At 49.2% G+C, this 26518-nt stretch overlaps 1 protein-coding gene across 1 annotated transcript in view; it reads right to left on the bottom strand.

Moving 5' to 3' along the window:
• The window catches only part of SFT2D1 (SFT2 domain containing 1), a 112997-nt gene that overhangs the window by 21441 nt on the left and 65038 nt on the right, over positions 1–26518 (bottom strand). The window contains exon 6 of the mRNA XM_030198079.1: positions 8978–9013. Within this exon, the coding sequence (XP_030053939.1) occupies positions 8978–9013 (36 nt within the window). The remainder of the gene's footprint in view (positions 1–8977; positions 9014–26518) is intronic.

The following is a 26518-nucleotide window of genomic DNA, read 5'->3' as shown; positions in this document are numbered from 1 at the left end:
GTGGAGGGGAGGGTTCAGAGTGGATCCCATATGACTCATCTGAGGAGAAGTATCTGGGATCTTCCTCTGAATTCCATGAGTGCTCCTCCTTGGTGTCGGACAGTATATCTCTATGGGATTGCCAAGACTGAATCTAACTCGATGCTGAGGAACAGCGCTCTTGACAGCGGCATCGAGAAGCTGGCTCCCATCTCGACTCCAGCTAAGATTCCTCCACCAACGTCGAAGGGGTACCGGCTTGGGTGGCAGTCAACACCGGGGCTGCAAGCAGCAACGGAGGCTGCACTGCAGGCTGAGGGCCAGGAAGGGCCACAACGGGAGGTATGGCAGGCGCTAGCACCCTCGATACCAATGCACGCTGCTGCATAAGACCATCCAGAGCTCTGGGAGCAAGGCCCGTTATGCGCTCATTGAGGGCTGACACTGGGAAAAGCTGGGGTGATGGTTGAGGCGCAGGTTGCAGAACTGCTGGAGCCAACGCTGGATAAGGATCTCAGCTGCTTGGAGAGGGGCGCATCGGCACCTCCTGCATGGAGGGAGAGTAATCCTCCTGGCGCCGATGCTTCTCAGGTGCTGAATCCTTTTGACTCCCTGGAAATCCTGGCACCATGTGTCAAGGGTGACCAAAGACGATGCTTCTTGGTCTTTGCCCAAAGCGAGTCACAAAGGCTCCTCAGTGCCAACGAGGCCGGCATCAAATCCTCACGTTGCCTCGGGGGTCAGTTCCGACGATGGATGGTCCTGGGGGGGGGGGGGAGGCCTGCACAGCAGGATGCTTCAAGACAGGTGGAGACCTACTCGATGCCTCACTGCTCCCAATGTCTAAGGGTCACAAAGCAGCCATGCTTACTGACGCTCCCGATGCTAGTGCGATGATCGACATCAATGCTGATGTCAAGGAACTGGACTTGGCTCCAAAAATTCTCTCTCGTTGAGTCTCTCAAGAAACCTGAGTCCTCTTCTTTATGTGAAAACAGAGAACACAGTTAGCAGGGCTATGGTCGAACCCAAGACATTGCAGACATCAAGAATAGGTGTCTTTTCCCGAGATAGTCCGATTACACCGGGTACAACGCTTGAAGCCACTGGGAGTCTTCGTGGACATGGACAGGAAAACCTCATCGGCTAAATTAAACTACTCGATGGTGCCTAAAAAAGGGGCAAAGCACAGAAAAAAGGGAAAATACCTAACAAAGACAGTGTCGCGGCCCTGATGCCACTCTGAGGTAGGTGAGCTCTTGAGTTCTCCCGAGCTTCACTAGTCCCAGGAGATCACCGCGCACCCCGACTCTTCACCCGCGGCGACCGCCGTTCACCGAGGGTTGAGCCCTCAGCTGCTGGCGGCCCGCAGGACTGCTGGAACCACGGGGTGACGGTTGACCTGACTAGGCGACTAGCCGAGGGCAAGTACAGTCTAGGAAACAGCTTTGCAGGCCGGCTGGCCTCCACGAAGGACAGACACAGTCTTGGAAATCGCTAGCAGGACGGCTAGCCTCTACGAGGAACAAACACAGGCTTGGCAAATGGCTAGCAGGACGGCTAGCTTCTTCGAGGAACAAACACAGACTTGGCAATTGGCTAGCAGGACGGCTAGCCTCCACGAGGAACAAACACAGGCTTGGCAAATGGCTAGCAGGACGGCTAGCTTCTTCGAGGAACAAACACAGACTTGGCAAATGGCTAGCAGGACGGCTAGCCTCCACGAGGAACAAACACAGGCTTGGCAAATGGCTAGCAGGACGGCTAGCTTCTTCGAGGAACAAACACAGACTTGGCAAATGGCTAGCAGGACGGCTAGCCTCCACGAGGAACAAACACAGGCTTGGCAAATGGCTAGCAGGACGGCTAGCTTCTTCGAGGAACAAACACAGACTTGGCAAATGGCTAGCAGGACGGCTAGCCTCCACGAGGAACAAACACAGGCTTGGCAAAGTAACAGGATGGCTTCAAACACGAAAACGGAAGCACTGGATCCTCTCCGTGCTTCCGTTTAAATTCCCCCGCTCGACCTGGCTTGGAGAACAGCTGGAACCAATCCTCGCCGCCCAGGCCGGCAGCGGGTCCCGGATTGGCCCTCCCATCCGATGGGCGGAGTTCCTACGTGGATGCGCCAATCCGGCGCGAGTGGGCGGAGCCTCCTCTCGGGTGCTGCTGCCGCGAGGGGGGCGTCGACGCCGGCGCCGCCATCTTGGCCGGCGGATCTCCTTCTCCGAGGCCGGCGTTAGTGCCTTGGGGTCGCCGGCCTCGGAGCAACTTGCGGTCGCGGCGATCCCCGTGGCAGCCCTCCCTGGTTGGCCCGGATTCCTCGGGCGCTTCAGCCTCCCGCTCCGGCCCGCGGAGCCCCAGGTAAGGGCCCGGAACGGGACAGTATCCTCCCCGGACGACCCCCTCCTCCGGGGGCCGGGTTTGGACGGATATCGGGCGTGGAAGGCTTTGACCAATTTTGGAGCATGAACATTAGCCACGGGTTCCCAGGAATTATCTTCGGGACCAAAAGATCTCCATGACAACAAATAATACAGTCTTCCCCGCCGCCACTTGGAGTCAAGAATTTCTTCTACCTCGAACTCCGGTTCTGGAGACACCTGGAGATCTTTCTCCGGGACGGGAGGCGGGTGCCACCTGGACTCTTGAAACCTCTTGAGGAGTGAGATGTGGAAGGCGTTATGCACTCGTAGGGTGGCGGGTAGGCGTAACCGATATGTTACGGGTCCAATTCGTTCTTGGATCGCATAGGGTCCCGCGTATCTCTGTCCTAGCCTCCGGGAGGGTCCTGGGATTCTCAGGTGTTTCGTGCTTAACCATACCCTTTGTCCAGGGTGAAGCACGGGAGCGGGCCGCCGGTGGCGATCCGCAAAGCGCTTGTCCTTAATCGCGGTTTTCTGTAATTGTTCTCTAGCTATCCTCCAGACCTTCTGTAGGTCGGCTACTACCTGGTCCCCAGCTGGTGTCATGGCGGTAGTCGGGAATGGCCCTGGAAGCCGTGGATGTCGTCCATATACCAGGAAAAACGGGGACTGTCCTGAGGAGGAGTGGTCACTTTGGTTATAAGCGAACTCGGCCCATGGAAGTAGCGAGACCCAGTTGTCTTGTCGTTGGTTGACAAAAGCTCTTAAGAAGTTTTTCAGAGTTTGGTTTAATCTTTCAACCAGGCCGTTGGTCTGCGGATGGTACGCGGATGAGAAATGATTCTCCATCCCCAAGGCTTTGCATAATCCTCTCCAGAAGCGAGAGGTGAATTGAGGCCCTCGATCACTAATGACCCGAATGGGTAGTCCATGTAGTCGAAAGATGTGGTGGATGAAGGCTTGAGCTAGAGCTGCTGCTGTCGGGACGCTTGTGAAGGGAACAAAGTGAGCCATCTTAGAGAATCGATCTATCACCACCCAGATCACAGTCTGACCCTGGGAACGAGGTAAATCGGTGATGAAATCCATGGAAATCTCCGACCAAGGACTGGTCGGTATGGGTAAAGGTTGTAGGTCTCCCACAGGGGGTCCTCCTACTGGCTTGGTTCGGGCACATACTGGGCACGAGGTAACAAACTGGAAGATATCTCGTCTCATTTGTGGCCATCGATATTGCCTCGCGATGAACTGGAGGGTCTTGTGGAACCCGAAGTGTCCCGCGTACTTAGACGCGTGTCCCCATTGCAACACTCTTCTCCGGTCGGCGGCCACCACGAATTTTTGAACCGGGGCAACCTCCCCTGTGGCCGTACTGAGACAAGCGGGATCTAACATAGGTTGAGTCTCCTGAGTATCCTCGGGGATTTCAAAGGCCCGGGAGAGTGCATCTGCCGGGGTGTTCTGGGAAGCCGCTCGGAATACTAGTTGAAAATGGAACCGAGAAAAGAATAATGACCACCGGGCCTGTCGGGGATTCAACCGCTGGGCCTCTTGAAGGTATAGGAGGTTTTTATGGTCCGTGATAACCGTGAACCGGTGTTCTGCTCCCTCCAGTAAATGCCTCCACTCTTGCAGTGCGAGTTTCAAGGCCAAGAGTTCTCTGTCTCCAACTGTATAATTCCGTTCGGCTGGAGAGAATTTGCGTGAGAAGAAGGAGCACGGTTGACGCCGGCCCTCGGGGTTGATCTGGGAAATGACTGCCCCGGCCCCTAAAGCGGACGCGTCCACCTCCACCGTGAATGGCTTCTCAGGATCGGGGGTTAGAAGAATAGGCGCAGATTCAAAAGCCTCTTTGACCTGCTGGAACGCCGCCTGCGCCTCTAGTGGCCAATCCCGGACCCTAGCGTCCTTACGGGTGAGCTCCGTCAGCGGGATGGTCAACCGAGAATACTGTGGGATAAACTGGCGATAGTAATTAGCAAACCCCAGGAATCGTTGTAAGGCCTTCAGACCCTTCGGTTGCGGCCATTCGCGAATGGCCCGGAGTTTGTCTGGTTCCATCTTTAACCCCCCTGGAAGTAAGATATGCCCCAAGAAAGGTAGCGATCGTTGATGGAACGCGCACTTACTTAACTTCGCGAATAGATGGGCTTGGCGTAAGCGGTCCAGCACCGCACGGACATGCCCCGGATGCTCCTTGGGGTCCTTAGAGTAGATTAGGATATCATCCAGATATACGATCACCGTGGAATTGAGCAATTCTTCTAGGACACTATTGATGAGCCGTTGAAACACCGCAGGGGCATTACATAGTCCGAATGGCATTACCCGATATTCAAAATGACCCTCATGGGTATTGAAGGCCGTCTTCCATTCGTCCCCTGATCGGATTCGTACTAGATTGTAGGCTCCCCGTAAGTCCAACTTCGTGAAGATCTGAGCTCCCTGCAGACGGTCCAAGAGCTCGGGAATCAGGGGTAACGGGAACCGGTCCTTCACGGTGATGGCATTTAATCCCCGATAGTCTATACAAGGTCTCAAGGTCCCATCCTTCTTGGTGACAAAGAAAAACCCCGCCCCGGCTGGGGAAGTCGACGGCTGGATGAACCCCTTCCGGAGATTCTCGTGGACATACTCTCGCATCGCCTTGACCTCCCCTCGGGACAATTTGTACGGGCGACCCCGGGGAGGAACTGTATCGGTCTTCAGATTAATGGCACAGTCAAAAGGCCGGTGTGGAGGTAATACCTCCGCCTCCTTGGAACTAAACACATCAGCAAAGTCTCTATACTCCAGAGGCAGGGAGCCCAATTCATCGGTTCCCTCCCCGGGCAACGAATTTAAGGCCGGACAGCTACCACCCCGGTCCTTACAGCAGGTCTCCTGGCAGGTCTTGCCCCAAACTTGAATCTCTCCCCTGGCCCAGTCGATTACCGGGTTGTGGTGTCGTAGCCAAGGCAAGCCCAGAACTACCGGGTGGATGGTCCGGGGTAATACTAGGAACTCGGCCTCCTCCCGATGACCCTCCCCTACCTGCAGACCCAACATAGGCGTAATCTCAGTGACCGGCTGGGGAAGAGTAGTGCCCTGAATGGAGGTTATCCGCAGGATCGGCTTGCGGGGCAGCGTGGGCCATCCCATCTGCTGCAACAGTTCGAGCCCAATAAAGTTACCCCCAGACCCTGAGTCCACCAGGGCTCGGGTCTGAACCTGGGTCTCTTGCCACCGTAAGGTCACTGATAGGATGAGCAAGGTCTCTGGTAGGGGAGCAGAGTGCCCCAAGAACCCTCCCCTCAGGGTGCCTTGGGGAGCGCATTTCCCGACCGGAGGGAGCAAGTCCGGATGAAATGCCCAGCCTGCCCACAGTAGAAGCACAGTCCCTTAGACTGTCGGTGCTGTCTCTCGGCAGGGTTCAACCGTTGTCGGCCCAACACCATGGGCTCCTCCCCGGGCTCTGCAGAGTCCCGGTTCACCTGACGGGGCGCCGGCCCCTTGCTCGTCCTGGCGGAACCTCGTCCCCACTTCTGCCGCTCCCCCCGGTCTCTGGCCCGCTCTTGGAATCGGGTGTCCACCCGGATACAGAGGGATATGAGGACATCCAGAGACCCAGGAGTCTCCCGTCCCGCCAATTCATCCTTGATTCGTTCGTGTAACCCCTCTCTAAAAATGGCCGTCAAGGACTCCGGATCCCACCGCAGCTCAGCGGCTAACGTACGAAACCGGATGGCATAGTCGGCCACTGTCCCCTCCCCTTGACGAATCCGGAGCAGCTCGGATGCCACGGAGGAGGGTCGTCCCGGAATATCGAACACCATCCGGAACAGACGCTGAAATTCGCTATAATTCCCCAAAATGGGGTCATGCTGGTCGTCCAGAGGGACCACCCAGTCCCGGGCCCTCCCCGTACAAAGGCCCATGACGTAACCAACCTTACTCTGATCCGAAGCAAAAGCCTCCGGTTGCATCCGGAAGGCTAGATTGCACTGATGAAGGAACCCCCGACAACCCTCCGGGTTCCCATCGTATCGTGCTGGCTCAGGGAACCGAGGTCCCACGCGGAACCCTCCCATACGGGGAGCCGCTACGGCCTCTGGGACCGCAGCGGCCTGGTTCTGTACCTGGAGCGTGGAGAGTTGGGAGCAAACATTCTGGAGAGCCCCGGATAGGGCATTAAGCTGTTCCTGTTGCTGCTGGAGTACCTTAGCCAGGTCCCGTAGATCAGGTTGCGTCGGCGAGCTCATGGCTTCCGTTTTCTGTCGCGGCCCTGATGCCACTCTGAGGTAGGTGAGCTCTTGAGTTCTCCCGAGCTTCACTAGTCCCAGGAGATCACCGCGCACCCCGACTCTTCACCCGCGGCGACCGCCGTTCACCGAGGGTTGAGCCCTCAGCTGCTGGCGGCCCGCAGGACTGCTGGAACCACGGGGTGACGGTTGACCTGACTAGGCGACTAGCCGAGGGCAAGTACAGTCTAGGAAACAGCTTTGCAGGCCGGCTGGCCTCCACGAAGGACAGACACAGTCTTGGAAATCGCTAGCAGGACGGCTAGCCTCTACGAGGAACAAACACAGGCTTGGCAAATGGCTAGCAGGACGGCTAGCTTCTTCGAGGAACAAACACAGACTTGGCAATTGGCTAGCAGGACGGCTAGCCTCCACGAGGAACAAACACAGGCTTGGCAAATGGCTAGCAGGACGGCTAGCTTCTTCGAGGAACAAACACAGACTTGGCAAATGGCTAGCAGGACGGCTAGCCTCCACGAGGAACAAACACAGGCTTGGCAAATGGCTAGCAGGACGGCTAGCTTCTTCGAGGAACAAACACAGACTTGGCAAATGGCTAGCAGGACGGCTAGCCTCCACGAGGAACAAACACAGGCTTGGCAAATGGCTAGCAGGACGGCTAGCTTCTTCGAGGAACAAACACAGACTTGGCAAATGGCTAGCAGGACGGCTAGCCTCCACGAGGAACAAACACAGGCTTGGCAAAGTAACAGGATGGCTTCAAACACGAAAACGGAAGCACTGGATCCTCTCCGTGCTTCCGTTTAAATTCCCCGCTCGACCTGGCTTGGAGAACAGCTGGAACCAATCCTCGCCGCCCAGGCCGGCAGCGGGTCCCGGATTGGCCCTCCCATCCGATGGGCGGAGTTCCTACGTGGATGCGCCAATCCGGCGCGAGTGGGCGGAGCCTCCTCTCGGGTGCTGCTGCCGCGAGGGGGGCGTCGACGCCGGCGCCGCCATCTTGGCCGGCGGATCTCCTTCTCCGAGGCCGGCGTTAGTGCCTTGGGGTCGCCGGCCTCGGAGCAACTTGCGGTCGCGGCGATCCCCGTGGCAGCCCTCCCTGGTTGGCCCGGATTCCTCGGGCGCTTCAGCCTCCCGCTCCGGCCCGCGGAGCCCCAGGTAAGGGCCCGGAACGGGACAGACAGGGCCTAAAACCACCCCTATGACGGCAGAAAAATAAGAAAACTTAAACCCGGGCAAAGTAAAACTAGGGTTTGAATGGGTTTGAAAAAAGGCCCAAATAAAGGAGCCACAAGAAAAAATAGCCAGAAGTCACTTAATAGCTCTGAAGAACCGGCCGAGTGAGGAAAGCACAAAAAAGTGCACCTTCTCACGCGGAAAAAAGAGAACTGAGGAGACCGCGTCCATGCGATGGGTGGGAAGGCACTTTCGCTCCACAAAGCTCTCTCTCTTCTCTTTTTTTTTTTTTACTATGGCAAAAGCTAGACCGGGCGACGCAGATCGGCGTCATCCACTTGTGAGAAGATTGAAGCCTGCTTGTCCTCAGAGAAATCAATGTTATACAATAAGGGTGTCAGAAGCTTTTGGGGGTCATTAAAACTACCTTTGGTATTGATTTGTTTTATGCTACTATAGGGCTTATTTTTAAAGCACTTAGACTTACAAAGTTCCATAGGTTACTATATAAGTTTGTAAGTCTAATTGCTTTGAAAATACGCCTCTATATGACTGTTTTGGAGGATGCTGGCTATATATGTTTTACTGTTAGGATTTTGAAAAATATAAAGTTTTTAAAAAATACATTTTTCAAAAAAGCATCTAAATAATCTGTATATAGAAAAAGTCATTCTACTGCTGGAAATGCAGCATTTAGGGGCCCTTTTACTAAGCCGCGTAGGCATATATGCGCATCCTATGTGCATCAATTTTGAACTACTGTCCGGCTACCACATGGCCCGGGTGGTAATTTCATTTTTTACATGCACCTGAAATTTTTCCGGCATGCGGCACTAACCGGGCAGTAATCGGCATTGTACGCGCACTGACAATTACCACCCAGTTAACACGTGAGACCTTACCGCTAAGTCAATGGGTGGCATAAGGTCTCAGGCCCAAAATGGACGCGCACCAATTTTCATTTTGTCGCACGCCTATTTTTGGCTCAGGTGCGCTGAAAAAATGGACCTGCGTGTGTCCAATACACGCGTCTACACCAGCACAGGCCATTTTTTTCGCACCTTAGTAAAAGAACCCCTTAGGACCTCTTATCAAGTGCACTAGCAGCTCCCAGTGCGGTAAAGCCGATAAAGCCCATTCACTTGGATGTGGCTTGATAAGAGGCCCTTAAAAACCTAAAAAAAAAAAAATGTAGGGCTCAGTATTTCTTACCCATAATGCAGCACACAGAGTACACACCATACAGATCTTAAAGAAAAAGCGAAAACAATAAATCAATATATAGTGCAGAATTTTCAAAATAGCTCGCAAACATGAAAACACTACTTTGAGGCATATTTTCAAAGCACTTTGGGAGGCTAAGTTCCATATGTTTCTATGGAACTTTGGGAGGCTAAGTGCTTTGAAAATAAGCCTCATTGTGTCTATTAAAACTGCTTTTCTCAAGTCCTTATTTCTAGAGTCATTCATTTTATCAAGGGTAGCACAAATTCAATCCCCACCCCTTCCAGTCAGGGCCTATTGATTCACAAATGTTATCATGAAGTGAATGAACCAGTAATACACAACGCTGTGTAATGTATTTAGTGACCATTTCCTCACTATCTACTGGTCTTTGTATTGGAAAAAATGTGCATATCCCTGGGGAAACTGCGTAGTATATAGGTCTGTATGGGTGCTTACATGAACTCATGGGAAGAGCCAGGGGAGTGACTTTAAGGTATTCCTATCAGGAGCCACACTCATAAGTACATAAGTACATAAGTAGTGCCATACTGGGAAAGACCAAAGGTCCATCTAGCCCAGCATCCTGTCACCGACAGTGGCCAATCCAGGTCAAGGGCACCTGGCACGCTCCCCAAACGTAAAAACATTCCAGACAAGTTATACCTAAAAATGCGGAATTTTTCCAAGTCCATTTAATAGCGGTCTATGGACTTGTCCTTTAGGAATCTATCTAACCCCTTTTTAAACTCCGTCAAGCTAACCGCCCGTACCACGTTCTCCGGCAATGAATTCCAGAGTCTAATTACACGTTGGGTGAAGAAAAATTTTCTCCGATTCGTTTTAAATTTACCACACTGTAGCTTCAACTCATGCCCTCTAGTCCTAGTATTTTTGGATAGCGTGAACGCAGGAGGATCAGATGTCAAGCCTCTAAAATTTCAGTATTTCAATGTTTAAAAAAAAAAAAAAAAAAACGAACTAAATTCAAATTGTGGGCTGTGTAGCAGTGGAGGATTTATTTTTTGGAATTTTTTCTCTCTTGCCATTCTGTTTTCTTGAAATACATTGTGTTAATTTCCACTGGTTTCTCTAACAAGATTTTCTTCTTGGATGTATTAAAAATTTGCACTACATCAAATAAAAATGGATTGAATTTTAAAATAAAGACAGGTTTCAAATTCCCAACTTTAAGTATTAACTTAGAGAAATACTCTTTCAAAACTTCTGTTGAGGTCTTCATTGAGGGAGGGCCCTGCTTATTAAGCCGCGCTATAGGCACACTAACATTTTTAGCACGCGCTAATGCTAGAGACACCCATATATTCTTATGGGTATCTCTAGCGTTAGCACGCACTAAAAACGCTAGCACACCTTAGTAAATAGGGTCCTTAATGCTAACACCCTTTAACAAAGACATAAATGGTCAAAAATATTACTATATCATTCAGGGGCCCTTTTACTAAGTAGTGGTAGGGCTAACGTGCGGGTAGCACGCTCCAAATCAGCACTACCATAGGGGTAGCATGGGTGCCCTGCAGTAGTTTCAAAGTTGGCACGCTGTTTCCCATGGTAGAAAATAATAGCTCTCAAGAACTGGGTGAGTGAGGAGAGGACAAAAAAAGTGTACCTTTTCTTCATGCGGAAAAAAAAAAGAGAACTTTGGGGGTGGGGGGCGTTCCGTAATCGGCAGCACAGCCACATTGGTGCACGCTGCCTGATTACCGCACGAGTAGCGTATAAACCCTTACTGCTAGGTCAATGGGTGGCAGTAAAGGTTCAGGCAGTAAATAGCTGTGTGCTACTTTTAATTTTAGTGCATGGCCATTTACTGCCCCATTAAAAAATGCCTTTTCCCCAGCCGTGGTAAAAATTGGCCCACTGCGCGCCAAGAACACACGCCCACACTACCACAGGCCACTTTTTACCGCGGCTTAGTAAAAGGACCCCTCAATTTGGCAGTAAAAGTTTGCTTCACCTAAATTTTTAAAGGTGTTCTGGAATTTTTCTTGTTCATCAACTTGACAAGCTAGGATATGCAGTCCTACAAAACGTTGAGATTTTTTAGCATAATTGCTCACTTGTAACAGGAGTTCTATATGTAGATAGTAAGGAGGATCAGTCACACAAGTGGATGACATTTGATGGCACCAAGACAGAGCAGCATATAACTTAGAAAAAAAAACCTGAGCATTCGTAGGAGTTCCCATGCTTGTGTGATCCTCCTTTGGTAAAAATCTTAGTTTCAGCTGAGGTAGAAGAGACTGTGTGGCTGATTTATCCTATTTACAGAGAATCACCATTATTGATAAGCTAGACAAGCAGGATGAAAGACCTACATGCGGGGGACTCCTCAGCTGAGGACTACTGAAAAAAATTCACACAAGAAAATTTTAAAAATGGACAGCATAAGCAACATAGTCATGAGAGTCAAGGCACTGTACATGTGATTTCTGAGTTAGACCCTTGCTGGGCACCCTATTGCAGTACTGGTTTGGTGTAAGTTAAACCTTTTCAAAATTGTGTGGCCAAATGCACTCTTTTCTGGGTGTATAGTATAAAAAATTAGTGCAATGCGAAAGACTGAATACAAGACCAAGTTGCTGTTTTACAATTTCAATCCAGAGCTGGTCATCTTAGATGTGCCACTAATGTTGCCATGGTGCTGACTTAATAAGCCTAGGCTTAAAGTCATATTGCAAGACCAGCTTGAGTATAACAGAAAATGTATGCATTTTGCTAAACAACTGGCTATCGTTCTTTTTTGATGCTGCAAAATATAGATAATTTGGATCACATGAGAAACAACTCAGCTGATTTGCTATGTGGTTCAGTCCCCTTCAAGCAAATCAAAAGAGATCTTTTGTTATCTAAACTATGAAAAAGAGCTCCTTCACTTTCAACAGTTTTTTTTTTATTGATGACTTGTCTGTAACAGAAGTACATAAGTACATAAGTACATAAGTAGTGCCATACTGGGAAAGACCAAAGGTCCATCTAGCCCAGCATCCTGTCACCGACAGTGGCCAATCCAGGTCAAGGGCACCTGGCACGCTCCCCAAACGTAAAAACATTCCAGACAAGTTATACCTAAAAATGCGGAATTTTTCCAAGTCCATTTAATAGCGGTCTATGGACTTGTCCTTTAGGAATCTATCTAACCCCTTTTTAAACCCCTTTTAAAACCGCCCGTACCACGTTCTCCGGCAACGAATTCCAGAGTCTAATTACACGTTGGGTGAAGAAAAATTTTCTCCGATTCGTTTTAAATTTACCACACTGTAGCTTCAACTCATGCCCTCTAGTCCTAGTATTTTTGGATAGCGTGAACAGTCGCTTCACATCCACCCGATCCATTCCACTCATTATTTTATACACTTCTATCATATCTCCCCTCAGCCGTCTCTTCTCCAAGCTGAAAAGCCCTAGCCTTCTCAGCCTCTCTTCATAGGAAAGTAGTCCCATCCCCACTATCATTTTCGTCGCCCTTCGCTGTACCTTTTCCAATTCTACTATATCTTTTTTGAGATACGGAGACCAGTACTGAACACAATACTCCAGGTGCGGTCGCACCATGGAGCGATACAACGGCATTATAACATCCGCACACCTGGACTCCATACCCTTCCTAATAACACCCAACATTCTATTCGCTTTCCTAGCCGCAGCAGCACACTGAGCAGAAGGTTTCAGCGTATCATCGACGACGACACCCAGATCCCTTTCTTGATCCGTAACTCCTAACGCGGAACCTTGCAAGACGTAGCTATAATTCGGGTTCCTCTTACCCACATGCATCACTTTGCACTTGTCAACATTGAACTTCATCTGCCACTTGCACGCCCATTCTCCCAGTCTCGCAAGGTCCTCCTGTAATCGTTCACATTCCTCCTGCGACTTGACGACCCTGAATAATTTTGTCATCGGCGAATTTAATTACCTCACTAGTTATTCCCATCTCTAGGTCATTTATAAATACATTAAAAAGCAACGGACCCAGCACAGACCCCTGCGGGACCCCACTAACTACCCTCCTCCACTGAGAATACTGGCCACGCAATCCTACTCTCTGCTTCCTATCTTTCAACCAGTTCTTAATCCATAATAATACCCTACCTCCGATTCCATGACTCTGCAATTTCTTCAGGAGTCTTTCGTGCGGCACTTTGTCAAACGCCTTCTGAAAATCCAGATATACAATATCAACCGGCTCCCCATTGTCCACATGTTTGCTTACCCCCTCAAAAAAATGCATTAGATTGGTGAGGCAAGACTTCCCTTCACTAAATCCATGCTGACTTTGTCTCATCAGTCCATGTTTTTGTATATGCTCTGCAATTTTATTCTTAATAATAGCCTCCACCATCTTGCCCGGCACCGACGTCAGACTCATCGGTCTATAATTTCCCGGATCTCCTCTGGAACCCTTCTTAAAAATCGGAGTAACATTGGCTACCCTCCAGTCTTCCGGTACTACACTCGATTTTAGGGACAGATTGCATATTTCTAACAGTAGCTCCGCAAGTTCATTTTTTAGTTCTATTAATACTCTGGGATGAATACCATCAGGTCCCGGTGATTTACTACTCTTCAGCTTGCTGAACTGACCCATTACATCCTCCAAGGTTACAGAGAATTTGTTTAGTTTCTCCGACTCCCCCGCTTCAAATATTCTTTCCGGCACCGGTGTCCCCCCCAAATCCTCCTCGGTGAAGACCGAAGCAAAGAATTCATTTAATTTCTCCGCTACGGCTTTGTCCTCCTTGATCGCCCCTTTAACACCATTTTCGTCCAGCGGCCCAACCGACTCTTTGGCCGGTTTCCTGCTTTTAATGTATCTAAAAACATTTTTACTATGTATTTTTGCTTCCAACGCTAATTTCTTCTCAAAGTCCTTTTTTGCCCTCCTTATCTCCGCTTTGCATTTGGCTTGGCATTCCTTATGATCTATCCTGTTACTTTCAGTTGGTTCTCTTCTCCACTTTCTGAAGGATTGCTTTTTGGCTCTAATGATTTCCTTTATCTTACTGTTTAGCCACGCCGGCTGACGTTTAGTCTTTTTTCCCTTTTTTCTAATACGTGGAATATATTTGTCCTGAACCTCCAGGATGGTGTTTTTAAACAGCATCCACGCCTGATGCAAGTTTTTTACTCTGCGAGCTGCTCCTTTCAGTCTTTTTTTCACCATTTTTCTCATTTTGTCGTAATCACCTTTTCTATAGTTAAACGCTAGCGTACTTGATTTCCTAGTTTCACTTCCTTCAATGCCAATATCAAAACCGATCATATTATGATCACTGTTATCAAGCGGCCCTCGTATCGTTACCCCCTGCACTAGATCATGAGCACCACTAAGGACTAAGTCTAGTATTTTTCCTTCTCTTGTCGGCTCCTGAACTAGCTGTTCCATGAAGCTGTCCTTGATTTCATCAAGAAATCTTATGTCCCTTGCGTGTACAGATGTTACATTAACCCAGTCTATATGCGGGTAATTGAAATCCCCCATTATTATTGTGTTGCCCAGTTTGTTTGCGTCCCTGATTTCCTTTAACATTTCCGCATCCGTCTGTTCGTCCTGGCCAGGCGGACGGTAGTACACTCCTATCACTATCCTTTTCCCCTTTGCACATGGAATTTCAAGACATCAAACAGTTTGAGTAGTCGAAGTGTCACATAGTAAAACAGACATAATGAACGTAGTATGAGAAAATCCGTCATCATACATTTTACAACCCTCCTGCCCTTAATCCTCCCCATCCTCTATATTCTATATAGAACTCTTTATATTTGCAAAAGATCAACACCAGCAAATACTGTACAGTATAATAGATCAAACTATACATTAACCAAAAGCAACCTACCATGTAGAAACCCTCCCAACCTCCCTCCCATTTCTAAAGACAAACATTTTGATGAAAAACATACCTCCCAAGAAATAATAAACCAGTGTAAGTACACTGAGATAGTTCCATCATAGAGAGAAAGGCTTGGATTCTTATAGCCTTCTAGAGCTCTTTCACTTTAACGTGCATGTGGCTTAAGGCAAAAACCGGAAGGACTACAGACTGGTTGATATGGAATCCAATTACTACTTTGGGTAGAAACCTGGTGCAATTTGAGAATTACTGTGCTGGGAAAAGGTGAGGGAGAGGGAGAAATAAACTGTATATGATACGAAGGATACAAGCACTTGCAACTCACTCACTCGCTCTTCTTGCAGAAATCACAGCCACCAAGAGCACCACTTTCCATTAAGAAGTGTTTTAGGAATGAAGAATCCAAAAGTGGCTTCATCAACTGTGCTAGGACAAGTCCCAGGGTGCTGGTGGTTACCAAAGTGATGGACATGTGAAATAAGCCCTACTTGGACTCAGAATCAAGACAGCAATGAGACAGTAGAGTCAAAAATAGTTTTGATAAGCTGCAAGGGGCAATGTGATAGCCAATCACAGTTTTTATACACTTTTTTTTCTGATAACTGAAAAAAAGTATTCAAAGAACATTTGAAAGGGTATTCTTTCTGTACACTATGGGCTAGTTTCTATATTTAGCGCCAAAATAATTGGTGCTGAAAAGCACGCTTTTCTATAAGCCATGTTTAAAGTTAGGCACAGTTTATAGAATAGCACTTATGCCTAGGAATCATTTGCACCAACTGATACATGGTGCAAATGTGCATGCCTACATTAGGCGTGTATCCCTGATATTGTAGAACAATGCGCAAACATTTTAGAAACGCCCATGACCTGCCCATTTCCACACCCCCTCTACTGTTCCTGTGAATAAAGTGTTTTTTTAGCGACATTTCCTGTGGTAGATTGTCCTTTGGTCAGCTCTACTTTCTCCTTGCTTGTGCTACTCCTTCGTAGAAGTGTCTCCTGTTTTGATGTACCAAAGAGTTTACAACACAGGCTATAGATGCTCCAGAAGAATTTGGATAAAGCATAAGGTAAAATTATGTATAAGCATACCTGATAATTTTCTTTCCATTAATCATAGCTGATCAATCCATAGACTGGTGGGTTGTGTCCATCTACCAGCAGGTGAAGATAGAGAGCAAACTTTTGCCTCCCTATATGTGGTCATGTGCTGCCGGAAACTCCTCAGTATGTCTATATCAAAGCTCCATCCGCAGGACTCAGCACTTAGAGAATTACACCCACGAAGGGACACTCTGCCCAGCTCACCACCGCCGAAACGGGGGAGGGGAATTAACCCAGCTCATCCCCACACAAGTGGGGGAGGGGAATCCGTCCAGCTCATCCCCGCGGAGCGGGGGAGGGACACCACACCCGCCGATGCGGGGGGATCTGGCTTATCCTGCAACCGCAACCGCGGGAGGAGCTGACTGACCCTAACACCGCCGAAGCGGGAGGGGTACAAAGCTGCCCTACAGCCGCACGAAGCGGGAGGGAGTGCCGGCAGAATTTTAAGTCTCAATCCAGCCCCGTAAAACGGAGGGGAGAGGAATGCAGCAGCTCACTGTAACACAAACTCGTCTTAACTCTTGAAGAATCCAAGTGAAAAAACTTGAACACGAAGTCTTTCTGAAGTAACTGAAGACTAAACTTGAACCTGAAATGCAACCAGAATAAAAACAGTACAGATATCTGGGAGGGGCTATGGATTGATCAGCTATGATTAATGGAAAGAAAATTATCAGGTATGATTATACATAATTTTACCTTCCATATCATCAAGCTGATCAATCCATAGACTGGTGGGATGTACCGAAGCAGTACTCACCCAGGGCGGGACATTGAAATTCCTGACCTCAACACTGAAGCTCCAAACCGGGCCTCCGCCCGTGCAGCCACAGTCAAACAGTAATGCTTGGAGAATGTATGAGCCGAAGCCCAAGTTGCCGCCTTGCATATCTCTTCCAAGGAGACGGATCCAGCCTCTGCCATCGAGGCCGCCTGAGCTCTCGTGGAGTGAGCCTTCAGCTGGATAGGCGGCACCTTCCCCGCGGCCACATAAGCCGCTGCAATGGCTTCCTTGACCCATCTTGCCACTGTAGGCTTAGCAGACCCTTACGAGGACCTGCAAACAGGACAAACAGATGATCCGATTTCCGGAAATCATTGGTCACTTCCAAGTATCTGATGATGACTCGTCTCACATCCAGATATTTAAGAGCAGAGTACTCCTCTGGGTAGTCCTCCCTACGAAAGGAAGGGAGACAGAGCTGCTGATTCACATGGAAGCGAGAAACAATCTTGGGCAGGAAGGAAGGCACTGTGCGAATAGTCACTCCTGCCTCAGTGAACTGCAGAAAAGGCTCTCGACATGAGAGCGCCTGGAGCTCGGAAACTCTTCTGGCTGAAGTGATAGCCACCAAAAAGACTGCTTTCAACGTCAGGTCTTTCAGAGATGCCCTCGACAAGGGTTCAAAAGGCGGCTTCTGCAATGCTCTTAGTACCAGGTTGAGATTCCACGCAGGCACCACTGAGTGCAGAGGAGGGCGCAGGTGATTAACTCCCTTGAGAAAGCGCACCACATCTGGCTGCGAAGCCAGGGAAGCACCCTTCAGGCGGCCCCTGAAGCAAGCCAGAGCCGCTACCTGGACTTTAAGGGAACTGAGCGACAGGCCTTTCTCCAGACCTTCTTGCAGGAACGCCAACACTGAAGAAATTGGAGCAGTGAAGGGAGAAAGTGAGCCTGCTTCACACCACGCTGCAAAGATACGCCAAACCCTGGCGTAAGCAGTAGAAGTAGAGCGCTTCCTCGCTCTCAGCATAGTGGCGATGACCTTGTCTGAGAAGCCCTTCTTCCTCAGACGCTGCCGCTCAATAGCCAGGCTGTAAGACCAAAGGGGGAGGGATCCTCCATCACCACGGGACCCTGATGTAACAGGCCCTGCTCCACTGGCAGCCGCAGAGGATCGTCGACTGAGAGCCTGATCAAGTCCGCATACCAGGGACGCCTGGGCCAATCCGGACCCACCAGGATTACCCTGCCGGGATGCTTTGCCACCCGGTCTAGCACCCTGCCCAACATGGGCCAGGGCGGGAACACATAGAGAAGCTCTTGTGTCGGCCACTGTTGGAGAAGAGCATCTACTCCCAGGGATCGAGGGTCCCGTCCTCTGCTGAAAAAGCGCGGCACTTGGCAATTGGCCGATGACGCCATCAAATCTAGGCTCGGCTGGCCCCAGCGCTTCGTGATGTCCAAGAACGCCTGAGCAGATAGCTGCCACTCTCCGGGCTCCAAGGTATGGCGACTGAGAAAGTCCGCCTTGACATTCATGACTCCGGCAATGTGGGCCGCTGAAAGCTGCTCCAGGTTCGCTTCCGCCCACTGGCAAAGATTCATAGCCTCCTTGGCTAGAGGGGCGCTCTTGGTACCTCCCTGGCGGTTGACATAGGCCACAGCCGTGGCATTGTCCGACAGGACCCGTACAGGCTTCAACACCAGTACCGGGATGAACTCCAAAAGCGCCAACCGAATGGCTCTGAGTTCCAGGAGGTTGATAGACCACTTTGCCTCTGCAGGAGACCAGAGCCCCTGCGCTGTCCTTCCCAAGCAGTGGGCTCCCCAGCCCGACAACGAGGCGTCCGTCGTGACGACAATCCACTCTGGGGTCACCAGAGGCATTCCCGCAGACAACTTGTCTGTCTGCATCCACCAGCTCAGCGCCTTGCGCACTGCTGGGTCCAAGGGAAGGCGCACAGCATAATCCTCCGACATCGGAGTCCAGCGCTGCAGCAAAGAGTGTTGAAGTGGTCTCATATGAGCCCTGGCCCAGGGCACAACTTCCATCGTGGCCGTCATAGAGCCCAACAGCTGCACATAGTCCCAAGCCCGAAGGGGAGAGGCTACTAGGAACTGGTCCACCTGAGCCTGAAGTTTGACAATCCGATTGTCTGGCAGGAACACTCTGCCCACTTGGGTGTCGAATCGAACTCCCAGGTACTCCAGGGACTGAGGCGGGCGCAGCTGGCTCTTCTCCCAGTTGATGGTCCATCCCAGGGAGCTCAAAAGAGCAACTACCCGGTCCACAGCTTTGCCGCACTCTGCATAAGAGGGGGCTCGGATCAACCAGTCGTCCAGATAAGGATGGACTTGTACCCCTTCCTTTCGTAGGAAGGCCGCGATGACCACCATTACTTTGGAAAAGGTCCGCGGAGCAGTAGCCAACCCGAAAGGGAGGGCTCTGAACTGGAAGTGTCGTCCCAGGACTGCAAAACGCAGAAAGCGTTGATGAGGAGGCCAGATGGGAATATGCAGGTACGCTTCCTTGATGTCCAAGGATGCCAGGAACTCTCCTGCCTTCACTGCCGCTATAACAGAGCGGAGAGTCTCCATGCGAAAGTACCGCACTTTCAAGGCCCGATTGACCCCTTTGAGGTCGAGGATAGGCCGGACAGAACCTCCTTTCTTTGGTACCACAAAGTAAATGGAGTAACGTCCCTTGCCAAGCTGACTTTCTGGCACCGGAACGACCGCGCCCAGGCGGATCAGATTGTCCAAGGTCTGCTGCACTGCCACAGCTTTGACCGGAGACTTGCAGGGAGAGAGTACAAACCCGTCTTTTAAGGGTCGGCAGAACTCTAGTTTGTAGCCTGTCTCTGATGACTTCCAGCACCCACGCGTCTGAAGGTATTGTGGTCCACTCGCCCAGAAACGAGGACAGCCGTCCTCCAATCTGCACTGGGGCGTGGACCAAGACCCCGTCATTGGGTACGAGACCCTGGGGGAGGACCGGAGGGAGCACCTCCGGGACGGCGGTCTCTGCGAAAGGAATGCTGCTTGGGGGAGAAATTCCTCTTGAAGGAAGAGGGGGCAGAGGAACCCGACTTGCCCGGGCGGTACCGACGGGCTTCCTGCAACCGTCCTCTGGAGGTACCGGGACGAGTACTAGCCCGAGCCCTGACCTCTGGTAATTTCTTGCCCTTAGACGTGCCGAGATCGGTCACGATTTTGTCCAGCTCGACCCCAAAGAGCAGCTTGCCTTTAAAAGGCAACCTAGCCAGGCGGGATTTAGAGGCGTGGTCAGCAGACCAATGTTTCAGCCAAAGCCACCGCCGCGCAGAGATTGTCTGAGCCATGCCTTTCGCTGAGGCCCTCAAGACATCATACAGCAAGTCTGCCAAATAGGCTAAGCCCGATTCCAGGGCCGGCCAATCAGCCCTCAAGGAATGATCCGAGGGGGAAGCCCGCTGCACCATAGTCAGGCACGCCCTGGCCACATAGGAGCCGCAAACTGAGGCCTGCAAACTTAAAGCAGCCGCCTCAAAGGACGACCTTAAGGCCGCCTCCAATCTTCTGTCTTGGGCGTCCTTTAGGGCCGTGCCACCTTCCACCGGCAATGCCGTTTTCTTAGTCACCGCAGTGATTAAAGAATCCACGGTAGGCCACAGATAGGCCTCACGTTCACTCACAGCCAAAGGATAGAGGCGGGACATAGCCCTAGCCACTTTAAGGCTCGCTTCTGGGACATCCCATTGAGCCGAAATTAAGGTGTGCATGGCATCATGCACGTGGAAGGTTCTAGGCGGGCGCTTCGTCCCCAGCATAATGGCAGAGCCAACAGGGGCTGAGGGAGAGACGTCCTCCGGAGAGGAAATCTTCAAAGTGTCCATGGCCTGTAACAACAGGTTGGGCAAATCCTCTGGGCTAAAAAGCCGCGCTGCAGAGGGGTCATCCGCTCCATCCGAGCGGGGATCCGTCTCCTCCAAGGAATCCGCAAAGGACCGTTGGGAGACTTCAGACACGCTGCCCTCATCTACATCGGAGGAGACAAATTCCTCCAAGGCCTGGGAATCAACCCGAGGGCGTTTACCTCTGGGAACCTCAACCTCTTTACCAGACGAGGGAGCAGGGGCAGCGTTGTGCATGAGGAAGGCCTGATGCAGCAGCAAAACAAACTCGGGGGAGAAACCCCCCAGACTGTGCACTTCCGCAGCCTGGGCAACAGCCCTAGACGCACCCTCAACCGGCGCTCGCAATAGCGGGGGAGAGACATGCTGCGCATCCAAAATGGCGTCCGGCGCGAAACTCCGCGAAGGAGCCGCGCGGGAAGAGCGGCTCTTAACTTTAGCCGCTTCTGTGCCGTCGCCCAAATTAAGGGCGTTCATGGCATTAATGTCTCCAACCTCAAGGGCGGCCCAAGAAGAAGCCGTCCGAGCCGCGTGGCCGGCCAAGATGGCGGAGGCGAGGAGCGGGGGATGGGCGTTTATGGCGGGAAAAACCGCCACGCCGGAGGAAGGACCGGGACATTCATCGGTCACGAAACTGTCACCCAACAAGGGCGAATCAGGCTTTAAGACCCCCGCATCCCCTCTAGAAGCGCTCAAGCGACCCGGGGAGCGACCCTTTGCGCCCTCGCCCTCCGACGCCATATGCCACGAGGAGAAGAATCGGGGAACCCCCTGCCCGCTATAAAAAGGTAACAATTACCTGCTTGCCGCTCCGAGCTGTAACGACCTGGTGTCCCAGTGAGTAGCTGCAATAAACGTTTAAATAAACGTCGAAATAAACGCCTTTAAGGACGTTCAAAATTTTTTTATTTTTTTTTTTTAACGGAGCCAGCGGGAGGGGGGAGAAAAGGAGGGACCTGGCACCACCAGGTTTGCACTTGCTCAAGAGCCCTCAACCCCAGGCACTCAACAAAACCTAAGAATTAGGCTTGGAGGCCTAGCCAGAGCTGCTGCTGTGTGTGACCACCACCTGCTGAGATAGAGAACATACTGAGGAGTTTCCGGCAGCACATGACCACATATAGGGAGGCAAAAGTTTGCTCTCTATCTCCACCTGCTGGTAGATGGACACAACCCACCAGTCTATGGATTGATCAGCTTGATGATATGGAAACTGTATTATGTTTCTTATCCACTGATCTTTAGTTATATGGAGAAAGCATCTGTGAAAGAAATCTAAATGCCCTCCAAAAGGAAAATGCATACTGTTGTTTGTACAGGAAACCCGGCAATCTGAGGGCCCTGGCATTAAAAACAGGCTGCTTGGCTGTGTAAGTAACTGATGCTTGAATTGTCTTTTGTGTTTCTAGCAAGGTCTATTGGCCTGCTGTTGATTAACATAAGAATATAAGCGTTGCCATACTAGGACAGACCGAAGATCCATCAAGCCCAGTATCCTGTTTTCCAAAAAAGGCCAATCCAGGTCACAAGTACCTGGCAATATCCAAGAACAGTAAAACGGATTTTATGCTGCCTATCCTAGAAATAAGCAGTGGATTTTCCCAAGTCCATCTTAATAATGGCTTATGGACTTTTCTTTAAGGAAGTTCTCCAAACCTTTTTTAATCCCTGCTAGGCTAACTGCTTTTACCATATTCTCTGGCAATGAATTTCAGAATTTAATTACACACTGAGTGAAGAAATATTTTCTCCAGTTTGTTTTAAATTTACTACTTTGTAGCTTCATTGCGTGCCCCCTCTACTATTTTTGGAAAGAGTAAACAAGCAAATTTACCTCTACCCATTCCATTCCACCAGTATTTTATAGACCTCTATCATATCTCCCCTCAGCCATCTCTTCTCCAAGCTGAAAAGCCCTAGCTATTTCAGCCTTTCCTCATAGGGAAGTCATCTCATCCCCTTTATGGAAATCTATGGTTTATCTTCTTCCATCACAATCAAGTGATTTTAGAGTTAGTCTTTGGTTTCCCATGAAAAGGTGTTTTCAGACCTCCAACATCCTTTTTAAACAAACATATGTACTGCACTATGTATAGCTAGTGTGTTATTCTGGATTTTAGCATGACATTGTTTAAAACCTCTCTCTACACCTGGTGTAGTACCTTGGGTCTTTTCCAACAGCAATACTCCTTAGACCTTTTAGCCTTCTGCATTGCTGACTCAATTATAGTGGACTAACAACACAGCTGTACCTTACTGAATTCTGGTGCTGCTTCCATCCTGTACTTCATGTCCAGCTGTTTTGATACTGAAAGAATGGAAATGGGAGAATGCCACCTTCTACTCTGCTATTCCAGGAGTCTTTCAGGGCTTTAATTAATTAAGCAGAACAAACATATCCACCCTGGGTTCCACTTCTTGGACAGTAAAAGCGGCTTCATTCTTTGAATGGATTTGGGATAGGTGATGCTTTCTCATGGGGATATATTTCTGATCAGGGTAGGCAAAGGGCCGATATAAGACCCGTGGATATTTCACTGTCAGAAATAGATCTGAACCTGATTCCTACTATAATTCATGTTTTTGGCAACCTCTATGAATAAGACTTTTGTTCATGTTTTATAGACTATCCTAGATTTTGAGATAATCTGACTCGTGTCTTGTTGCAGTCCTCTGCTCTCTGTGTAGGTGTGAACTGTGGTAACTACACAAATTTCTGTAATACAGGTTCATTTTACTCCATCTTACTACTACTACTACTACTTATTTCTATAGCGCTACTAGACGTACGCAGCGCTATACACTTGAGTATGAATAGACAGTCCCTGCTTAACAGAGCTCCAATCACTTAATGCCTTATAAATATTTTCTCTCTTACTTATCTGGTATTCTTAATTCTGACTTTGAAGGTCACCTTCACATAATTCTGCTTCTTTGGTATTTTTCCCAATTATCCATCATTTGCCCTTTTTAACCTCCCTCCCTCGAATACTTATCACTCATACTTGTCGTTCACTGAAAGTGCTTCTCTGTATTAATTCAGAGTCTGTTTGAAACAGAGGCTTTAAAGTTTATGGCCCATTGCAATGGCTAAGCAAGCCTGTCTATGGTCTCTGAGAAGGCCAAAAAAACAAAAGCTAGCTATGTGCCCTACTAGATCATAACTAAGGGAATAAGTTATATATACAAAGCTGGTTGATCTGCAAAACCAAACAGCTGTAAAAGAAACATCCCACAGAAAATTAGGCGGGAAGAATCCAGCTGCTGGCTCAACCATTAAGAGCAAATCATTAGAGTGGCCGACACCGAGTTAAATAAAGATAACTCACCAAATTGAGAGTACAAGACCTATCAAATAAAAAATAAATTTCACTGAAAAAGGCACTGGAGGAGTCCACCAACAGCCCCTTTGGGAAGGGAAGGTGGGGGGAGGGACCCGACACTACCGGGTGTCACATCACCAAGCTCCAGCCAGGCTCCATAAGTACATAAGTATAGCTCTGGTCGTAACAAAGTCATGCTAGAGCCAGTGTCCACAAACCCAGCCACCTGGGTCTGGTTCAGTTACTGGAGTGCTGTAGTGTTGTGGAAATCCATCTGCTTCCTTGCTTGATGAATGGCCAATAACTTTTTGTGCTGCAGCAACTGTGTGGGTCTCCTTCATGGTACTGGAGCCACCAGCTTAGGTCCAGGAACTGGAATGCTCTTTAGTGTAGGCTGCTTTGAAATGTCCTGTATGCCCACACTGGAAACAAGGACATTCATGCCTAAAGTCTTAAGGTTTTTGAGGAACGCTGGAGGCTTTGCTGACAGTCTCTGAGGTTTATCGTTTGTTTACTATACTGTCACTTATTGCAACAGCACATCAGAACGGTTTACATTAAAAATATATATATATTCCTCCACGTATATTCAAAACTGTCTTATAATATCTGCTTGTCATGCTATTATCTTGTTTATCATAATCATATTGCTTGTTATACTACTATCTTGCTTTTCATTATCATATTGCCCAAGATTCCTCTGTAACACTAAATGTCTATTTCCTAATGTCTTCCATTTTTCAAGATGTACTGTAAACCACATTGAGCCTGCAAAAAGGTGGGAAAATGTGGGATACAAATGCAATAAATAAATAAAATAATAATAAAAAAATATATATATACATTAAAATACATTTTAGTTTAAGCTAGGAAATCCATCATTTGATAGGACAGCACAAACAAAAACATCCACACTAGACAGACATTATGCCATTCATACACAATTTCCTAAGAAAGCTAAGATCAGACGCCCTTGGCTGCTGGATAATTGGGGTCAGAGGAGGCCTTGATTTGCCTAATATTAGGCTTTACAATATAGCATGCCTCTTGCATCATTTGTTTGATTGGATTACTGGGGGTCAGCATTATACTCTGACTTTTTACGAGAGCTTTATTTTCTCTTTACCACTTTCTCTCCCTGCTTCATGCTCCCTAACGGACGATTCCATGCCCTTAGGGTTTTAGTGTGTTTCTCCGTCCTCTATGAGAGGCATGGAAATTCTTAGTTGGTTTGCTGGGAGGGGACCCGTTAACTACAGATCAACTGCCTCTTCGCAGCAACATTGCTTTCTTACCCGGAGAAGATAATCATATGCGTTTGTCACATGTGAGGCTAGTGGCCTGGTTCTATTAGAACGTGTTTACCCCAGAGGGCACGCTGAAGACCTTAGATGATCTCATCCCCATGGATATTAGGGTGTGGGGAGACTGTTTTGCGTACTGTCAGTTGAAATACTATTATGGCAGCTTATCGTAGGCAGCCCTAGAGGTGAGGATGGGGGAGAAGCTACAGGCTTTTTTTTAGCTCCTTGGCAGAAGAGAGGCTATCTATTGCGGGCCTTCACAAGGCTCTTAGTGGTCAAATGGGGGATGAGTATGGATGGTTGCGAGAGAGATGGGAGCGGGACCTGGGTTTATCTTGTTGGGCAGACTGGATGGACCGTTCAGGTCTTTATCTGCCGTCATTTACTATGTACCTCCCTGCAGAATTGGAAGATACTTGTAGCGCTAAGGAAAACGCCACAGATCGTGAAGACGACCACATTGAAGAACACACGCGTTAGATTCATACATAGGGCTTACATTTCCCAACTGCAACTGTTTCATACAGGGCTTTTGCCCACTGCACAGTGCCTTAAATGTACTGCAGAGAACAATTCATTTTTCCACTCTTCCTGGAGCTGCTAGAAGATCCAACTTTTCTGGAGTGAACTCAACTAGTATCTAGGGAATGTCCTTCATATGACGATTTCTTTAGTCCCTCAGACATATCTGTTGGGGGCAGTGAATATTGAGACTCTGGGAGGGAAAGGGAAACTTCTATTTTGAAAATTGAGATTGGTGGTGATTAAATGCATAATGCAGACTTGGGTATCGGCAGAAACTCCATCATTTTGGAGCTGGAGGAATCAGACGCATGCCTTGGCCCTCTGTTAAATAAACTACGCTTATAAAGGATTGGGAGAGACAACATATGTGCTAGGGGTAGGATAAAGGGTTCATGGGAGAGAGAGGGGAGGGTGGTACAGTTGGGCCCCCCTTTGAGTCTGGTCGGTCCCAGGAGATCAGAAGAAACCCGGTCTCCTGGTATTTATCCTTCTGGGGACAAGGCTTGGGTCCACCCAGGTTTCACGGGTTTTTCCCTGGTTCCATGGAGCAATGCATTTGGGGGGGGGGGGGTAGGGGAAAGGGAGTGTTTTTATTTTTATTTTCCTTTCTATAGGTAACAAAATGATGACAAACAGATTTTCCCTTTTTTGTATGATAGTATGATTATGTTAAGTACTGATACTATTCTACACAATTATAATGTACATTTGAATTGGTTGTTCTCTTTATCATCAATAAAAATTGTTGAAACTAAATTCTTTCTGTGGCAGTCA

Source organism: Microcaecilia unicolor, chromosome 3 (assembly GCF_901765095.1).
Source record: "Microcaecilia unicolor chromosome 3, aMicUni1.1, whole genome shotgun sequence".
NCBI classification, from domain to species: Eukaryota; Metazoa; Chordata; class Amphibia; order Gymnophiona; family Siphonopidae; genus Microcaecilia; species Microcaecilia unicolor.
The sequence above is the reverse complement of the archived record's forward strand: the minus strand, read 5'-3'. Positions and strand labels throughout refer to the sequence as shown.